General features: G+C 45.7%; 2 protein-coding genes across 3 annotated transcripts in view; one reads left to right on the top strand and one right to left on the bottom strand.

Annotated features, from left to right (window-relative positions):
* The window catches only part of ALKBH8 (alkB homolog 8, tRNA methyltransferase), a gene marked incomplete at its 5' end in the record, with an annotated part of 258458 nt that overhangs the window by 239248 nt on the left and 59 nt on the right, over nucleotides 1–19151 (bottom strand). The gene's annotated exons all lie outside the window — the stretch shown is intronic.
* CUL5 (cullin 5) overlaps nucleotides 2795–19151 on the top strand; it is a 40176-nt gene continuing 23819 nt past the window's right edge. Inside the window, exons 1-2 of one of the 2 annotated variants that reach the window (XM_079973632.1) lie at nucleotides 2795–3189; nucleotides 17341–17450. In XM_079973632.1, the coding sequence (XP_079829758.1) occupies nucleotides 3166–3189; nucleotides 17341–17450 (134 nt within the window). In that variant the 5' untranslated portion in view covers nucleotides 2795–3165. Of the gene's footprint in view, nucleotides 3190–17340; nucleotides 17451–17483; nucleotides 18325–19151 lie in introns of those variants that run through there. The other variant, XM_079973633.1, reaches the window with a different exon arrangement.

The raw sequence follows: 19151 nt of genomic DNA on the forward strand, positions 1-19151 counted from the left end.
TGATGGCCCCTGTGATCTCTTCCAACTATATGAAATAAGAATCTAGCATTTCTTAAATCCTTTGCATAATTATATTTAAACTAATATATTTAATACATAAATAACCTTTTAAAAGGAAAAGAAATCTTAAAAGGATCTTAGTTTAAGAAACAAACAGCTTTTGAAAAGTCTTCCCAGAAAATGTTCTGTTTCTACCAGCTAGATGCTTTTTCACTGCTCTTGACCTTCTTAACCTTAGGAAGAAGATATGGCTCATTTTACTATTTATCCACCCTTAATTTGTAGGGTCAGTGTAACCTTGGCTGTCAGCCTGTAATTCCCTTTTTACGACTTTGAGAATTGTTTTCTGCTATAAATCAGGGGGGCCCCTTGTCTAGGAGTAAAAATATCTTGCCAAGGTTTTTAAGCAACTGGTCTCCTGGCATAAAATATTTGAAAATCATTAAGCTTTTTAAGATACAGGCCCTGATTAAACATATAAGCTTTAATAAAAATGCAGGCTTATGATTAGATGCCTCAGAACCAGGCCCAGGAGCAGCCCCCCACAGAGCTCATTGCAGCATTCCAGCCTCAAGGGCTCCAACACATGGGCTACAATGGTCAGGCTCCCCCTGTCCAGGAACAGCTGTAGCTGGAAAACCAGATGATGCTTTGTAAAAGGCACTCTTAGCCAGAGGGCACTTGGGCCACTAGTGGCAATTACCCCAGCTCAAGTTGGTGATATAGGTACCACCATACAATAATTATTTTGCTTACGGTAATGTCAAAATAGGTTTCTATCCAGTTCCCAGTGTATAATGACCAGTTACCGGTACACCCAGTTACACAATGTTGTTGTTGTTGGCATCCGTCTGTCTCAGGACACAATGGAGAAGTGTGCCTTTGGAGGTGTGTGCCTTTTGAGGTGAAGCCAAAATGTTGGGAGGTTGCAGCGCCCGCCATAGAGAAAGACATGTTTGGATGCAGCTGGGGCAGAGGAAGGCACATATAAACATCTACCTGTCATTAAAATACACAACAAAGCCATCAGATTAAAGTATACATTGTGGCAGTGAATCCTGGAAGACCTGCTCGCTGCCTTGCTGGCCTTTTCCTGTCTGGCCTGGGACTGACTCCAGCTACAAAAGCGGAGGCTGTGGAACAGTATTGCTTAGGAGTTTTATTGTTGTGGCTACAAAATAAAAAAATTCCTTCCAGTAGCACCTTAGAGACCAACTAAGTTTGTTATTGGTATGAGCTTTCATGTGCATGCACACTTCTTCAGATACCATTGTTGCTGCTGTTATGGACATTAACCTTTCATATTTTTATTTTCTAGATCTGATGATGATATAAGTAGAAATTGTTCTGATTTGACCGTGTGCTTTTTGAGGCGTTATATTTATTGCTTGTAACTGACTATACTCTTGGGGTCCCTTCTAACTCTAAGATTCTATGGTTTTGTTTAGCTGAGATTCCTACATTACAACAGGTTGGACTAGATGACGCTTGGCGTCCCTTCCGATTCTATGACTAGCTTTTCTTTTTTTTTGCTATGTTCGCAGTTGTGGGCAAATCTATTATTATTATTATATGTGTAATGTTTTATTTTGCTTTTATGTATGTTGGAAGCTGGCCAGAATGGCTGGGGGCAACACAGTCAGATGGGTGGGGGCACATATAAATAAGACTATGACTACAGTGGTACCTTGGTTCTCAAACACCTTGGTACTCATACAACTTGGGACCCAAATACTACAAACCCAGAAGTAAGTTATCCAGTCTGTGAACTTTTTTTGGAAGCCAAACATGCTCCGTTTTGAGTGTTACACTTCTGATTTGAGTGCCACACTTCCGTTTTGAGTGTTACACTGAGGTCTGTCTGTTTTTGCTATTTATTTTGCATTTTTGCGGCTCTTTTTGTTTTTATGACTGTGTGCAACCCAGCTCAGCTTCTGATTGATTGATTGCGTGACTGCACTACATTGTTTAAGGGACGCGGGTGGCGCTGTGGGTTAAACCACAGAGCCTAGGACTAGCTGATCAGAACGTCAGCGGTTTGAATCCCTGCGACGGGGTGAGCTCCCGTTGCTCGGTCCCTGCTCCTGCCAACCTAGCAGTTCGAAAGCACATCAAAGTGCAAGTAGATAAATAGGTACCGCTCTGGCGGGAAGGTAAACGGCGTTTCCGTGTGCTGCTCTGGTTCACCAGAAGCGGCTTAGTCATGCTGGCCACATGACCCGGAAGCTGTACACCGGCTCTCTTGGCCAATAAAGCGAGATGAGTGCCGCAACCCCAGAGTCGGCCACAAATGGACCTAATGGTCAGGGGTCCCTTTACCTTTACTACATTGTTTATTGCTTTCATTTTATGGATCAATGGTCTTGTTAGTAAAATTCATGTTAAATTGCTGTTTTAGGGGGTGTTTTTAAAAGTCTAGAACGGATTAATCCATTTTGCATTACTTCCTGTGGGAAAGCACGCCTTGGTTTTGGAACGCTTTGGTTTTGGCACGGATTTAAGTTTGAGAACCAAGGTACCACTGCATTATGACGATGCTGGTAAGTCGCCTCGGAGCATGGAAAGGCGGTGTGCGAATAAAAACGATGCTGCCACAGCAACACACACACACACACACACACACACACGGGTAGCTGGCAGCCTTCGCCACAGCATGAGGGAACACTACCGAGGCCTGCGCTCCGCCCGAGAGCAGGAGGCGAGGCAGGCGCGGCCTCCGCCCTGCAGGGGCCGCTGTGGGCCGGAGCCGCTCTCCCCTCTCGGCGGCGGGCCATCCGGCTCCTCCGCGCCGCATCATGTGGGCTCGCCCAGCCCCTCGCGAGGAGCCGGGCCGCTGCCGCTGCTGCCGCCGCCTCCTCCTCCTCCAGTGCCCGGAGTCTCCCGCTGTCTTGGCTGCTTCCGCCATGAGGCGCTGAGACCCGAGGCAGGGGAGCCGCGAGGAGCCCGTCGCCCAGCGGCTGAGGGGGCCGGGTGGACGCCGAGCCGAGGCTCCCCACACGGTTCCGTCCCGCGCGGGGCGACCGAGACCATGTAAAGCGGCCCCAGCCCGAAGAACCAGCCCCGGACGACGGGGTTGCAGCTGCTGCCGCCGCCGCCGCCGCCGGCTTGTGAAGGCCCCGCAAGGGCGCCTGTTTCTCACTCTGTGTTGTGTGTTTTGTGGGGAACATGGCGACGTCTAATCTGTTAAAGGTGAGAGAGAGGCAACCCCCGGCCTGGTTGGGCGGCTTGCCTGCCTGAGGGAACCTCCGGCCTTTGGGGGTTGGGTGATATGGGGGGGAGGAGCTGCCTGGCTGATAAGGAGAGGGAGGGATATATATATGTGTGTGCGTGTGTATATATATATATGTAAATGTAATGTGCTGTGCTATATATATATATATTGCTGTGCTGTGTGTGTGGTGTGTTTTTTAAAAGCATATATATATATATATATTATATATATAATGTGCTGTGCTATATATATATATTGCTGTGCTGTGTGTGTGGTGTGTTTTTTAAAAGCATATATATATATATATATATATATATATATATTATATATATAATGTGCTGTGCTATATATATATATTGCTGTGCTGTGTGTGTGGTGTGTTTTTTAAAATGTGCTGTGCTATATATATGTAATGTAATGTGCTGTGCTATATATATATATATTGTTGTGCTGTGTGTGTGGTGTTGTTGTTTTTCAAAGCACCGAGCAGCACTTCCGACAAGTTTGCTCTGGATCTCGGCAGGATGCAGTTAAACACCCCCGTTGGCTTATTGCAGCGCCGCCGTAACAAAGCAGAGGTATCATAGGCAAAACATATCGGCTTCTGGGTGCCTGCCTAAAGAGACCCGACTGCCAGGGTTAGGGTTACATGGTAGGAAGGCGTAGAGCCACAAGCCTGAAGGTTGGAAGCCTGCACATCTTATAAGGTGAAGGGAGTGTTGCATTCCCTTCACAAGGTTTTTCTGGATTTCAGCCCCTGTGTCCTGCAGGGCGAAGGCAGGGGAAGAAACAGCATTTGAGGAAAATGACAAGTGCTCTAAGACATGGTGGTCCTAAATGTATTCTCCGCACCCCAGCCTCTACCCTCCTCCAGCCATCAAGGGTTTTAAGTGGGGCATATGCAGGACAGCTTCCCACTGGATTTTGCCCCCCCCCAATCAGATTTGTTGTCAGCCGCTTTGTTCCCCTTAATCATATCCAAAATTTTCTGCTGGAGGTGCCTTTGCGCATTTATTATGATTATTTATTTATTTGATTTATACACTGCCCTTCGTCAAAAGATCTCAGGGCAGTTAACATCTGCTTCCCAGTTGCTATACTTTGCCCTTTCCCCTTGAACTCCATGTATCCTACAAGAAGTGCCAGCCTTTTGCTTCTGAACACTAGTTTGTTCTGATGTACAGTGGTGCCCCGCAAGACGAACGCCTCGCAAGACGAAAAACCCGCTAGACGAAAGGGTTTTCCGTTTTTGGAGGCGCTTCGCTAAACGAATTTCTCTATGGGGTTGCTTCGCAAGACGAAAAAATCTTGCGAGTTCCCGCTTTCCCCCCCACTTTTTTCCGCCCTTTCCCTAAGCGCTAAGCCGCTTATCAGCTGTTCCGCTGATAAGCCGCTTCTCAGCTGATCGCTAAAAGCCGCTAGACCGCTAATAGCGCTAATCCGCTAAGCTGTCAATGGGCTTGCTTCGCAAGACGAAAAAACCGCTAGATGAAGAAAATCGTGGAACGGATTAATTTCGTCTTGCGAGGCACCACTGTAAATGAATCCCATCTTCAACTGGAAGCATGGACTGAGAAGGGTGATGAAATACTACAAACCTTAATGTGCTCTTACACTCCACGTTTGGGATCCTTTCATTAATTAAACTGAAAGCAGAGGATGGGCAAGCTGTAGAAGGCAGGTAAAACTCAGGCTAGGAACAGAAGGACTAGAGCTATGAAACAGATTAGATAACAAATCAGGAGCATAGGCAGTGAGTGGGTGAGTGTGTTTGGGGACATAAAAGAAAAACAAGTGCTCAGTATTGTAATTGAGTTGAGGATTGGAGATGCTGAAAAAAAGAAAATCTCAAAAGGAGTAAAGCTGTCAAAGGAAAATAGTGCAGGAAGGGTGGTAGTGAGAGTGAGTATGTGGGGGGAGAGTATTCTTAAAACGCACAGATGTAGCAGCTTGTGTGCGCGTAAGATTGTGTGTGTTTGTGAATAGCAGAGGGTAGCCAATGTGGGACCCTCTGGAAATTGTGAACTCTCAACAGCCACAGCAAGCATAGTCAGTGGCCTGGAGTGGTGGGAGTTCTAGTCCAACAACATCTGGAGGATACAGCCTTAGCCCTTCCTGGTATATAGCAAAGTGCCAATAATTGAGGGTAGGGCTGGAGAAATCTCCAAACAAGATTTTCCCCTCCCCCAATCTTATGTGTGGCTGACCCATTAAATTTGATTTTTGTCCCCAAACTCTGAGACTGAAATAAAGAATTTTAGAATGTTTTCCATCCCTGATAGGTATTGTAACAAATCGTCATTTAATCACCAGGCTTGGGTGTTATGCATTAAGCAGGTTGGCACTAGCTTTTTTGAAAATTGATGTCTGGTGAACTTGTTTTAAGCTAAACACTGCTGTAAGAGATTGTAGAACAAATAGGTATATTTTATTATTTGCTTATTGGATGTTTATGATGCTAAATATAACTAAAATCTCTAGTTTAAAACAAAAATACAGCAAAAAATCCTAAATATGAGATAAAAACATGTGAGAACATTATAAGCTATTTTGCTATAGCAAAATAAAAATACAATAGCCAAAACTTATTTGCTTTATGCAAAATGTACAAGCCCAAGCCATTGAAAAAGTGTTATTGTATTAAGTGACTTATTTGATAACTCTTGTCCCCTGATCATCTTGCTGTCAAATGATAGGTTGAGAGAGGACAGCAGACTTACTTTTCCACCTCTTGTTGATAAATAGATTTTTTAAATTATTGTAATAATTTTCAGGAGAAAGTATACTCTTATGAAAGTTAACCTATGCCTTTTTCCTGTACACATCAAGATATTCATAACTGGAGAAATGAATGCCATTTATCCATCAGTTAATTCAGATACTTTGAAGTTAAAATATAATCAGAATAGGTTGTTTCGTGAAGGTGAAATTTCAGTTTTCACTGTTTTCTGAAAATTATGAAAGGGGTTTAAGTTTTGCCCTTGTCTGAATTTGTAGGTATGTATAACCAAGAGAAGGGATGTAAAATAGTGCCCATGTAGAAGTATAGTGGTTTCTTCTTGAAACAATACTCTAAAAACATCTCCAACATTAAAATTAAGTACATTCAAACCTAAGATCAAGCAGGTTGAAATATTTATGCTTTTGATCTTACTTTTGATAGGACTGGGATTATGAAGTGAAATATGAGGCTGCTTTTAGAAAGAGGCACTTAGCTCAGAAGTCTTCCAAGAAATATATAGTGATACCAAATTGAAATGTTGAGGCCTTGATGGCTGTAATCCATCTGTCAAACTCCCTTTTCTAGAGCATGTTGCAAACCAGTGGCCTATGGGCCTCATCTTCCCCTGGAGGTATCTTTATTTGGCTACCTGATGACTCTTCTCTAACCCCATGAGGGGATATTTCAGGAAACACACATTAGTTTATCTGTATTACCTGTGATGATGAAGACACCCCATCTGAGTGTATGTGCTGGGGGATGTCAACTTAGTAATAGAGCCAGACCATGTATGGTTGGCTTCAATGGCACTGGCTCTTTAAAGTTTGAAAAACTTTAATTGCCCCAGAGAGTACAGAAGTTTGCCATCCATGCACAATAGCATTCTTGGCAAATAAAGCCCAACCTCTGAACTGCTTCCCAGTTACCTGTAAATGTTACCATGTGGCTTTGGAATAGGCTGAGCTATTAAACTAGGTACGGTAAATACACTGTTTCTCCCTACACGTCACCATCTAGTTGGAGTTCTCCCGTTCTTTCTACTAGCAGACAGGCACTTCTCGCTCTCTTTCTAGAGCCATTTTTTCTTCTTGTCTTTCTATTGAACGCAGGCAGGTTCTTGGCTTAGTCTGCAGGAGCCAGGTCAGATCAGTTCGTTCTTTTGCTCTGACCAGGGCAGGAGAAACAAGAAGTTAAATAAATAACCATTGGCTGTTTTTCTAACTTAGTCCCCTTTTCTTTACCTTATTACGGAGAACATGCACCCAGCCTCACAAGTGCAGATCAGCCCTTCCTTCCTACTCAGAAGCTATAAGTATACAAAAGGGATAAATATGCCCAGTCATGAACTTCCCTTTTGGCTTTCTGTCCTTTTGCCTCGCTCATTCCCTGCCTTACCACTGGTCTTTGCCTCCCTCTCCATCTGGTGGTGAAATCCATCTCCTTTCTTGTTTAGGCCTGAGGCAGGTATTTGAGATTGGCTACCAAGTGCTGGGTCTGTGGGGTTTGTTAAGATTCCCAGGCCTAAGTGAATGCATTATGGACAGTGTTCATATGGCTAACAGCTATAGGCTGAATTGGTATTCATTTACATAGGAGTATGTCTCACTGACAACAGTGCAGTGACATCTGAATAAGCCACAATACAAATATATTGTGGCTTCTTTCTCTCTCTTAGGGTCCTCACTGGTGCAGTCTGTAGCAGCCATCATCACTTGTCCCAGCCTCTCTATAACCCCTGATTTCCTATGTCGCCCAGTCATTGCTTCTTGACTCCATCTCCTAGCCCAAGTCAGTCTTGCAAATTAGACAGTTGTCACTTTCCTATCTTCCACCACCGCCTGCTAAACTCTCTAAGTTTTGACTTCGGCAATAAAATGCAGCAATAAAACATGCTAATGTGTTGTAACCGTAGGACCAGAATTCCATTCATTTGCAATGAAGCCATATTAAAGCAGTCTTTGGACTTATTTTTCATGTTTCAGGCATCTATAATGTTGGCTCCTAGAACAAATACAGTGATAAAAAAGCCATGTGAACCCTAGTAGTCAATGGAGCATATATGATTCCAATAACATCAGTAAATTCTTAGTATTTAGTGTACAAGGCTCCCATGAATAACCACAGCATATGATGCTGTCATGGGTATATAAAATGGGTAGATAAAATGTTTTCTTATTATCAGAGTAGCTTCTGGCATCTGCTCAACATCTGAGTAACAGTTCCTCTTAAATTCTCTGCCAATATACATAGTGAATTTGTTCATCCCAGCAATATGTATGTGTATGAAAATGTTAACTACTAGCTGATATTAACCAGTGTTGCTCAGAAATTCTATGAAACCAAGAATTACTGAGTTTTATAAATAGGTAATTTGTTTTTAGGTGAGTGCACACACTCTCATTGGCCTGATTTGAGAGTCCAGATCAGCCCCAACCTGAGCGACACCCAAACTGGACCTGAGCCCCAATCATTTTGGCTACAGGACTAATGCTTATTTAGGGTTTTAAAAATTCCTATATAGTCAGGAGCGGAGCAGGGCATTTAGACATTGTACTCCTCTCCCCCCCCCACTCCACAGACACTGCAGAGAGCAAGAGAATTAAAGCCTAGTGGGTGGGTGCTGCTTCACCAGCGTGTTCCTTGCAGGGAACCCACTGGTGAAGCAAACCTCTGCAGCCAGCAGACTTGTACCCTTGATGGGTGGCTCCTGCACTGCTGCTGTATGTACTTGACTGTTGTGCCAGGCATGCCTGCCCACTCCTCACCGATATCATTTCCCCCCAGGGTGTCCCAGTTCATTGTGTTGCAGGGTCATGGCATCTCCACTTCCACTGACAATAGCACCTCCTCCCACTCCCACTATCTTCAGATGTGTCCAAACTGGTACAGGTTGGAATGGTTCTGTCTACCATTTTGATTCAAAATGGCCTGCAGCCATTTCCAAACATAAACGAAAACTCTCCTCCATCTCGGGATCCATCAAATTTGATGATGATATCTCAAGTGGCATCTGAATGCATTGAGACAAACCACGTTCTAAAATATAATACTAATAATAATAATGTAGAATAATATATATATAGAGAGAGAGAGTGTGTAGATGTGCCTTATGTGCTAGTTTCTCTCTTCCTAGAAAAGACTGCAAATCAACTTGCCTGGGGTGGGGTGGAGGGCTGCTGTTCTCAGCTACCTATGAGGAGGACTGGAGTGGATGGGGACAAAATGATGTTTGCAGAAGGTATTCAGAGTCTGAGGTTCTGCAACATGTCACAAAAGGCTACCTGCAGTTGCTTAAGGTAAAAAGCTAAAATTTTGCCTGCCACGCTGTGCTAGAAGACTGGCTAGAATTCTTCCCTTTTGTCCCTTTGTATTACTGCTGTGTGGAATGAGGTAATGGCAACTTGTTATATAGGCATAATTGTGCCAGTACAGTTAAGGTGGATAGGTAATGAAACTTTATATCATTGTAAATGCAGAACATTCTCTGTGTTATTAAAATCCAGGTATTTGTTCAGATTGTCTGAAATTTAGCATGGGCTTTCTCCATGTTGATAACGTTAAATGCAACTAGCTTGCTCCATAAGCTAGCTATATTTGAATAAAACTGTTGAGGAACAGCCAAGTTGCAGCAATTACATTTCCCTTCATTTGTGGCCATTTTTTGCTCTCCCATAAGATGCCATAGAATCATATAATTGTTGAGTTGGAAGGGACCCCTTGCAATGCTGAAATCTTTTACCCAATGTGGTGGGATAATGAGCTGCTTGTGCGTTGAAACTGGATCCCTCAGAGCTCACTCAGTGTAGTGAAACCCTGCCTTGAGCGGAGCCCTTCAGCATGGCTCCGTCAGTCGCTGGTAGAATCTGACAGTGGGCGTTTGCGGAAACGTTTCCAACATAAAAGCTGTTTCACGGACATGCGCCTCCTGGATTCCCTGCGTGACAGTTTCCGGCGAGGGGTGGGGGTCCTTAAAGGCTGTTCTGATACCTCCTCGCTGTTCTCACTGGAAGTATCCCAGAGCCTCCCCTCCGACTCCCTTTCCTTTGGAGCTCCCGCACTCCCCCTACTGGTTCCCTCTTCTGCTGAAGAAGAGGCTCTCCTATTCTCCTGAAGCCTTCTCACCACCTGTCCTTCCGATGGCAGTTCCCTGACATCCACCTCCCCCCCAGGGCCCCCTTCACCCCCTCCCGCCTCCTCTCTTACTGGCGGCGAGGACGGAAATCCCTGGAAGGAACTCCCCTCATCCTCCGAGGATTCAAACACTTCTAACCACGGCCTTCCGCCTCTTTCCCCTTCTTCCTCTCCTTCGTCGGAATCTGTTTCCACCTCCACTTCCGACTCTGGGAACCCTTCAAATTCCTCTTCCTCATCTGTGGTCCCGAAGTGTTCCCTCCTAAACCTTGCCACTGGTTGTGGTTTCCTTGGGAAACGCCGATGAAACGTTTCTATTAAAATCTCGTCTTTGACTTCCTCTGCCGGTACCCATGTGTTTTCTGACTCTTCCTCCCCCTCCCATTCTACCAAGTATTCCACCTGATTCCCCTTCCACCTGGAATTAATGATCCCCGCCACATCCATGTTGCGTTCTCTCTCTTCTATGACGGGTGTCCGGGTCACCTCCCTCTCATGTTCCCCCCACTCACACCCCTCTCTGTATGGCGACAGTAATGACCTGTGAAATACTGGGTGCAATTTCATGTGACTGGGCAATCGGAGTTTGAATGCTACTGTGTTGACCTGCTGTATGACCTCAAAGGGTCCCAACCGTTTGGGTCTCAATTTCTTACACCCTCCCTTGAACGGCAGTCCTTGGGTGGATAGCCACACCCGGTTACCCACCCTTATGGTTTCGCCTTCCCTCCTATTTCTGTCAGCTTGCTTCTTGTATTCTTCTTTGGCTTTCTCTAAGTTGAGTTGGAGCTGACGGTGGATCGCTTCCATCTCTTCAACAAAAATTTCCGCTGCAGGTACACTCCACCTTCCCCCGCCCTCTCCTGGAAACGCCCGAGGATGACACCCATAATTGGCTAGAAAGGGACTCATCCCTGTGGACACGTTCTCCGCGTTGTTGTAGGCAAATTCTGCCAGAGGTAACCAGTCTACCCAATCAGTTTCTCTGTCCTTTACATAACACCTCAGATATTGTTGCAAAACCCCGTTTGCCCTTTCTGCTTGCCCATTTGTTTCTGGGTGCCTGGCGGTGGAAAAACTTACCTCCACATGCAACATGCTCATTAGTTTCCTCCAGAACCTAGAAGTAAATTGTTTTCCTCTGTCGCTCAAAACCCTCAAGGGGGCGCCATGCAACCTAAAAATGTGCTCCACAAACAACCTTGCGGTTTCTTCCGCTGTCACTGCATGTGAACAAGCTATAAAGTGGCACATCTTAGTTAGTAGATCCACCACCACCATGACCGCGGTTTTCCCTTTGGATCTCGGTAGATCGGTCATGAAGTCTATGGATACCATCTCCCATGGCCTTTCTGGGGTGGGTAAGGGTTCTAATAACCCCGCTGGCGCCAACCTCTCTCCCTTTGCTCTTTGGCACCTGTCGCATCCCCTGACATACTCCCGCACGTCTTCCCGCACCTTGGGCCACCAAAACTCCCTGGTAACCAACCACATGGTCTTGTGCTGCCCGAAGTGCCCCGCCGTGGGGCTGTCATGCAACTGTTTAAGCACCCGCCCTCTTAGCCCCCCACCTGGTATGTAGAGCGCCCCTTTGTAATATAGTTTTCCGTTCTTTTCCTCAAACCCCCCTGCGTTCTCACCTGTCTCCCTGAGTTCCCTAAGTTTCTCTTGGGCATATTCATCGTTTTCAATACCCTCTACCAGTTCTCTTTGCCCCACCAATGCCGCCCCACAAACCCAGTGGTCCTCTGAGATGATATGTCTTTCTTCCGCCCCTCCTTCCCCCTCCAAGTACTCTGGTTTTCTGGAGAGAGCGTCCGCCCTGACATTCTCAGCCCCTGGCACGTAGCGAATTTCAAAATTGAACTTGGAGAACTCTTGCGCCCATCTTACTTGTCTCTGGTTCAATACTCGGGCTGTTCTCCAGTATTCTAGATTTTTGTGGTCTGTCCGCACTTGAACCTTGTGTTGCGCCCCAATCAACAGGTGTCTCCATCTCTTGAACGCTTCGTGGACAGCGAGTAATTCTCTGTCGTACACCGTATAATTCCTCTCAGACTTGTTCAATTTCCTCGAGAAGAAGGCACACGGCCTCCATTCCGACGTATTCGCTCCTGGCTGCAGAAGCACGGCGCCCACCGCTCTGTCAGACGCGTCGGTTTCCACCCTCATCGGCTGCTGCAGATCCACGTGTAAGAGTTGTTCTTCCGAAGCAAACGCCCTCTTTAAACTTTCGAAAGCTCGCTGCGCTTCTTCCGTCCAGACAAATTTCTTCTTGCTGCTGAGACAATCCGTGATGGGGGCTGTTAAATGGGCGAAGTTCTTGATGAACTTCCGATAGAAGTTTCCGAACCCCAAAAACCTCTGCACATCTTTCTTAGTTTTCGGTGGCCTCCATTCCAGCACTGCTTGCACCTTGCTAGGATCCATGGCCAGCCCCTTGTCCGACAACCGGTACCCAAGGAATTCCACCTCCCTGGTGTGAAACTGACACTTCTCCAGTTTCACCCACAGCTGGTTTTCTTGCAGTTTGCTCAGTACTTCTCTTACATCTCGCACATGCTGCTCTTCATCCTCTGAGTACACCAGCACATCGTCCAAGAACGCAGCGCAGTTCTTGTACAGCAATGGTCCTAGTACGTGATTCATGAATGATTGAAATACTGCGGAACCCGCCTGGAGGCCGAAAGGCATAACGCAGTACTCAAATGCCCCCAAGGGGGTGAACATAGTGGTTTTCCACTCATCTCCCTTTCTCATACGTATCAGGTTATACGCCCCCCTCAGGTCCAGCTTGGTAAAAATCTTCCCTTTTCTCACCCGGGTCAGAATGTCATCGATTCTGGGTATAGGGAAGGTCACGGGTTCGGACACTGCGTTTAGGGCCCTGAAATCCACAATTAATCTCGGTTTGTCCGAGTTTTTTTTGTCTACAAAGAACACTGGGCTACCCCCCACCGCTCGTGACTCCCTGATGAACCCACGCTTGAGGTTTTTGTCAATAAACTCCCTTAGCTCCTGCATCTCTCTGTCAGACATTGCATACACCTTGCCCACTGGCAATTGCGCTCCTGGAAGTAAGTTGATTTGGCAGTCAAAGGGTCTGTGCGGGGGTAGTTTATCTGCTTCCCTTTCGCTGAAGACGTCGGCAAAATCTGCATATTGTCGTGGTACCCTGCCTTGTTCCATTGCTTCTATCTTTGCTAACGTGGCCTGAGTGCCTACTTGGCCCCCTTTTTCTGTGCAGTGTCCCATACAATGTGCTGACCCAAAGGAAACCACTCTCTGATGCCATCCCACAAGCGGATCATGCAGCGCTAGCCAGCTCATCCCCAAAATGATGGGCGCTCCTCCCAACGTGGTTATATTAAACGCTATCCGTTCCGTGTGTCTTGCCACCCTCATTGTCATGGGGACAGTCTGCTGGTCTACTTCTCCCCCCAACAGCGCCCTCCCATCAATCGTGGTCACCTGCAGGGGATTTTTTAAAGGAATGGTTTGTATCTGATGGGCGGCTGCAAACTCCTTACTCATAAAGTTGCAGGAGCTGCCTGAGTCTAATAGCGCCTTCACTTTTAGTGGGTGTCCGTTTGCCAGCTCCAGCAATACCTCTATTGCAAGAGCTGGTCTTGGGGGTTCTGGCGTGGGCACATTTACTGTTCCTTGGCCTGGCTGCTGTGCCCCGTCGGTGGCAGCCAGGCGTTGGCTTTTACTTGCTCCTTAGCTCCTTCCCCCTCCTCCCCAACAGCCCCCGCCATTCCTTGCCATTCCTTTCTTTGCGGACAAACTCTGGCAAAATGACCTGGCTGTTGGCAGAGAAAACATTTCTTGGCGCCTTTTCCCTCCTTCTTCCGCCCTTCACTGGGGTTTGAAATTGCGCGCGCGCGCGCTGTTCCGATTTCCATCGGCTCTGCTGGCAGAGAGGGCTGCTCTGGCATCTCTGGAATGCGGAAATCCCTCCAACGCTCCCCTTTCCCTTCCCGCTTCTCCAAGGCTCTGGCCTCCTGGCGTGACCCTATGGCCAGCGCTGATTTAGTCAGATGGTCCATAGACTCCGCCCTGGGCCCCCGGGAAAGTTCGTCTTTCACTGCCGAAGATAGTCCTTCTTCGAACAGCATTTGTATCGGTTCCGCTGACAAATCCCATCCTAATTTATGGATTAACATGGTGAACTCAGTCCAGTACTCACGGACAGATCGGTTCCCTTGTTTACACGCCATTAACTGCCTGCGCGCCACTCCCTGCTCAATCTCGCTGGAAAACATCAGATCCATGGCGCGAAAAAACTTCCTTGTGTCCCTTAGGGCTTCATTATTGGCTGCCATTAGTGGCCTCACCCAATCTCTGGCCCCGCCTTCGAGATGCCCAATCACAAAAGCAACCCTCGAATCCTCATCAGGAAAATCATCAAACTGCAGATTGAGGGCATATTGCATCTCTGTCCTGAAGGCTTGATAATTCCTGGGATCACCCCCAAACTTCTGCACCAGTCCAGGCACTTTCCTCGAGAGCTGGGCGGCTTTCCCCTTTTCTGCATCATGAGCCCTCCTCTCCTCCAGCCTCGCCGTTTGCAGAGCTAACTGTACCTCCAACATCCTGTACCTTTCTTCCAGGCTAGGACCGGCTGCAGCTGCTCCCCCATCTCCGGCTCCGGCTGGGTTGCTCATGATGCCTCTCTTTGCACAAGCTGCTTTCAGGGACTGTCAGATTGCTGTGGTGGGATAATGAGCTGCTTGTGCGTTGAAACTGGATCCCTCAGAGCTCACTCAGTGTAGTGAAACCCTGCCTTGAGCGGAGCCCTTCAGCATGGCTCCGTCAGTCGCTGGTAGAATCTGACAGTGGGCGTTTGCGGAAACGTTTCCAACATAAAAGCTGTTTCACGGACATGCGCCTCCTGGATTCCCTGCGTGACAGTTTCCGGCGAGGGGTGGGGGTCCTTAAAGGCTGTTCTGATACCTCCTCGCTGTTCTCACTGGAAGTATCCCAGAGCCTCCCCTCCGACTCCCTTTCCTTTGGAGCTCCCGCACTCCCCCTACTGGTTCCCTCTTCTGCTGAAGAAGAGGCTCTCCTATTCTCCTGAAGCCTTCTCACCACCTGTCCTTCCGATGGCAGTTCCCTGACACCCAACATGGGCTCAAACCCATGACCCTGAGATGAAGCGTCTGCTTTTTCTCATTTAAATGCACCTAGAATAGTAAAGGAAGTTATATTACAAGTGTCTGGCATTTCAATTTTGTGAAAATTCATTATCCTCATAAAGATAACTATCTTTTAAAGCAGGGGTCGGCAAACCGCGGCTCCGGAGCCGCAGGTGGCTCTTTTACACCTTTGCCGCGGCTCTGGGGCGGATACTAGCGAGGGGAGGAGGCTCATTGTGCGCCCTGACACTCCCCACTGTGGCAGGCGCTGTACTGGCTGTGACGTCGCATGGGGGCGGTGCGTGCGTTAGTCACGCACCGTCCCGACGTCACCTTCCCGCTCGCCCGCCCGCTACATTGTAAGGGGCATGTACGCTGGTCACTGTTTTGAAGGAGAGTGAAGAACACACACACAAAAAAAAGTAACTTGTTAATTTAACGTTTATTTCTATGAGGAGGAATAATTCTGAGGGGTCAAACAAAGAAATAATAAAAAAGTGACAAAAAAGTTATTTTTATAATGACGAGTTTGCGGCTCCCAGTTTTTTTTTCTTCGGAAACGGGTCCAAGTGGCTCTTTTTGTCTTAAAAGTTGCAGACCCCTGTTTTAAAGTCTCTGTGTAAGTAACCAGTTAAAGGCAAGTCATGAAGTCATGCTTAGTAAAAAGATCAAAGGGAAGTTTGGGTAAATAGAGTCTAAGTTGTGAGCACAATATGTTTGAATGCACAATGTGTTTGCTTCTTGCATGGTGCAGAAATTGGATGAATGCCGTACAATTTCCTGTTCCTCTCCCGTCTAAATATGGAAAAGTTGTAAATGTCTTAACCCTTCTCTTAAACTGGTCGCTAGTCTCTGGAGAACAACAGCGGGAGAGAGTAATTGTCCTTGTGGGCTTCCCAGGAGCGTCTGGTGATGGCCACTGTGGGAAACAAGCCTTCACTCTGATCCAGCAGAGATCTTTGAATTTCTGAGGCTGATGATATATCGTTGCATTTGATTTTTCAGTGCTTAAAAATCCAAACTCCTAGTATGGCAACATATCAAAATAATCATTATTAGTCAATTTGAATACCTAGTCCTTTCGCTTTGATTGAATGAATGTCTGGGTTAGTGCAGTGTGTCATTTGTATCTGCATACAGTGTTTTCTCACATGGATTTCTGTCCCTCTCAGTTTGCATCCACTGTCTCCACTGCAATAGGCTTTTCCTGATCACAGGGTAGATGTGGTGTTTCCACTGTAGCTCTATCACTCTCGCTTGAAGGAGAATAATTTTTGTGTGTGTTTCTTTATCAGCAAGAACATGAGAATTTGTGAAAAGGGTTCAGTGCAGGCACATTTTAAGTGTCAAGTATATTTGCATGTATTTTTCCTCCTATCGTACCTTTTTGCAACAAAACAGCAATATTGACACACTGAATATGTTAGACTGAGAGCAATAGAGCACTGTGTTCAGATGTGTTTAAATGGACCCAAACCTTCTTTTGTTGGATATCAGTTGGATTACAGAGTGCACATACCTCACCTGGAATTTCGTACTTCAGAATCTGCTTCCAAGTTTAAAATGTGCTCCATAAGTTAGTCCATATCCCTAGTGCTATAAGATTACAGTGGTGTTTGAAAACCTCCAGCACAATGCAGATAAATAAAACAATGAAAATGCATTTTGTCAGTTTTTCATTGTCTCCCCTTTTTGTGGCTCATGACTTAAAAAGCTTCTTTCTTGTTTAAGTTCTGGACTATTACTTAAATGTACCTGCTGGAGTATCATATACAACTTAGGGGGATAGGAGATGAATCTCTCATTGGGACATTTTTAAAACATGGCTAGTTAAATATGTTTGAAGTCTGAACCTGGGAAAACCAATGTGTGCTGTGATTTCTACTAAGTTTGTTCCCCTGAGGATTGCAGATAACACGGTGTGATCATGAAACTTCACAGGGTAAGATGCAATGAGTTATTTAAAGAAGTGGTTGTCTAGTTGATCTATTTGACTACAGGTGGACCCAAGTGCACATGTAATTGGAAGCCCCAATGAGCAAAATGGACTGGATTCAGAATAAACATATATAGGACTGGGCTGCAAGATTAATGCTTATTTGACCTGTATTTAAAGCATGCTGTCTTCTTTCTTGAAGAATAAAGGTTCACTTCAGTTTGAAGACAAATGGGATTTCATGCGCCCCATTGTTCTGAAGCTTTTGCGCCAGGAATCTGTCACGAAACAGCAGTGGTTTGATCTGTTTTCGTAAGTAGTGTGTATCATTTGTAATTCTTGGGTAATAGAACAATGATAATGGTTTGTAATATCTTGTTGAAACAGTTGTTTAAGGAAAGACCCTGTAATAGACTTCTTACTTAGGATACTCATTTGTTGTCAAGATAGCTAGCAATTGACTTTGAAAATTAGAATGGTAATGAAGTGATTTATTTAGGATTATCATTTACTTAAACTGTTATGTATTGATGTACTGTGCTCATAGGTTCCACATTCAAGTAATTTTTCTCTGATAAAATGATTGGACAGTTATTTTTATATAGCACAATCTATTGCTATTCTGTCAACAGAAGTCTAAATTCTAATCAGTGCTTTACTCAGAGCTGAAAATATGCTGAAAAGAGCAATTTCCGAAGCTAATAGCAGCTTTTAGCAGTGCTGCATTTACAAAATATGCACACACACAAATGGATTTCAGGACATATTTATGGAACACACATACCCTTTTTAAAAGAACATTTGTTCCATTTTTTGTTGACGGTTTTTCCTTCTAAAGACTAGCAGTAGACGGGGCTTGCTTCCTGGGCTGTAATGGTCACTTGAACTAGCAAGCCCCTGGCTATCAGGGCTCACTCCAGTAACCTATGAATTCCCCCTCAAGTTGCTCTTGCCAAAAAAGGGAGTTGCTGTTAAGCCTTTTCCTGACATTCTCTCCCCCACCCCACCCCTCCGGCCAATGTTCCTTGAGCTGAGAGATGAAGATTGGGAGGTTGGAGGATGGAGACACATGCATGGGCAATCATATGTTCATAGGAGAGATGGTACCCATGCCTTGTATGCAAGTGAGCTTACTTGAGTGTGTAACACACCATACATGCTGACCAGAGGGCCTTGCTGCTCTTAGGTAAGCTTGTGGGCTTGCCCTAATATGATTTCTCTCTCTTAATGTGTGCTTAGAATGAGCAGATGAACGTGACCCTTTCCTAAGTGGAATTAAAATAGTGTGGCAAACTTGAGAGGGAAGGGGCAAGCAATCGGGGGCAAGAAGTCTTGAGAATTTCATCACCAGCTCTTGCAAAGGTGAAACCTCATATGAGACATCTTTGCAAGACAGATTGCCATAGAGGATTTGGCAGTCACATGGGTGGCAGATTAAGTTGAAGTAGATGTAGTCCTACCCTGAGTACACACATTAAAATTAATGGATATGTCTAACTTATGTTCATTAATTTCAGTAGGTTTACTCTGAGTAAACCTTAGTTGGATGCAACTCATAGGTTTGCTAAGCTCCAGATCTGATAATTTCGAATAAGGACATAAAGAGCTTCTATATATATGGAGTCATACTAATGGTATCTATATAATCTATATAAATCGTTGTTGGCTGGTTTTATCAGTGGGGTAATCTTAAAGGCGGGTGAGTGGCCAAACCCTCTCCCTCTCCCTCTCCCTCTCCCTCTCCCTCTCCCTCTCCCTCTCCCTCTCCCTCTCCCTCTCCCTCTCCCTCTCCCCAAAGGGACATGTTAGAAAATCCAGTTTCTTTCTGATACTTGAAGTCAGGGAAGAGACACACTGGAGTGCCTAAGTGAGAGCAGAGACAAATATTGTCCATTTTTTAGCCATTTTGCAGGGAAACCAGATTGATATCTGGCTCTGCGAGTGAGAGAAGGGCTTTTCCTCTTTATTTGCTTGCCTATGCCTTCATCTCACTACGTCATACTGCTGGAAGTC

Source organism: Podarcis cretensis (genome assembly GCF_951804945.1).
Source record: "Podarcis cretensis genome assembly, chromosome: 4".
NCBI classification, from domain to species: domain Eukaryota; kingdom Metazoa; phylum Chordata; class Lepidosauria; order Squamata; family Lacertidae; genus Podarcis; species Podarcis cretensis.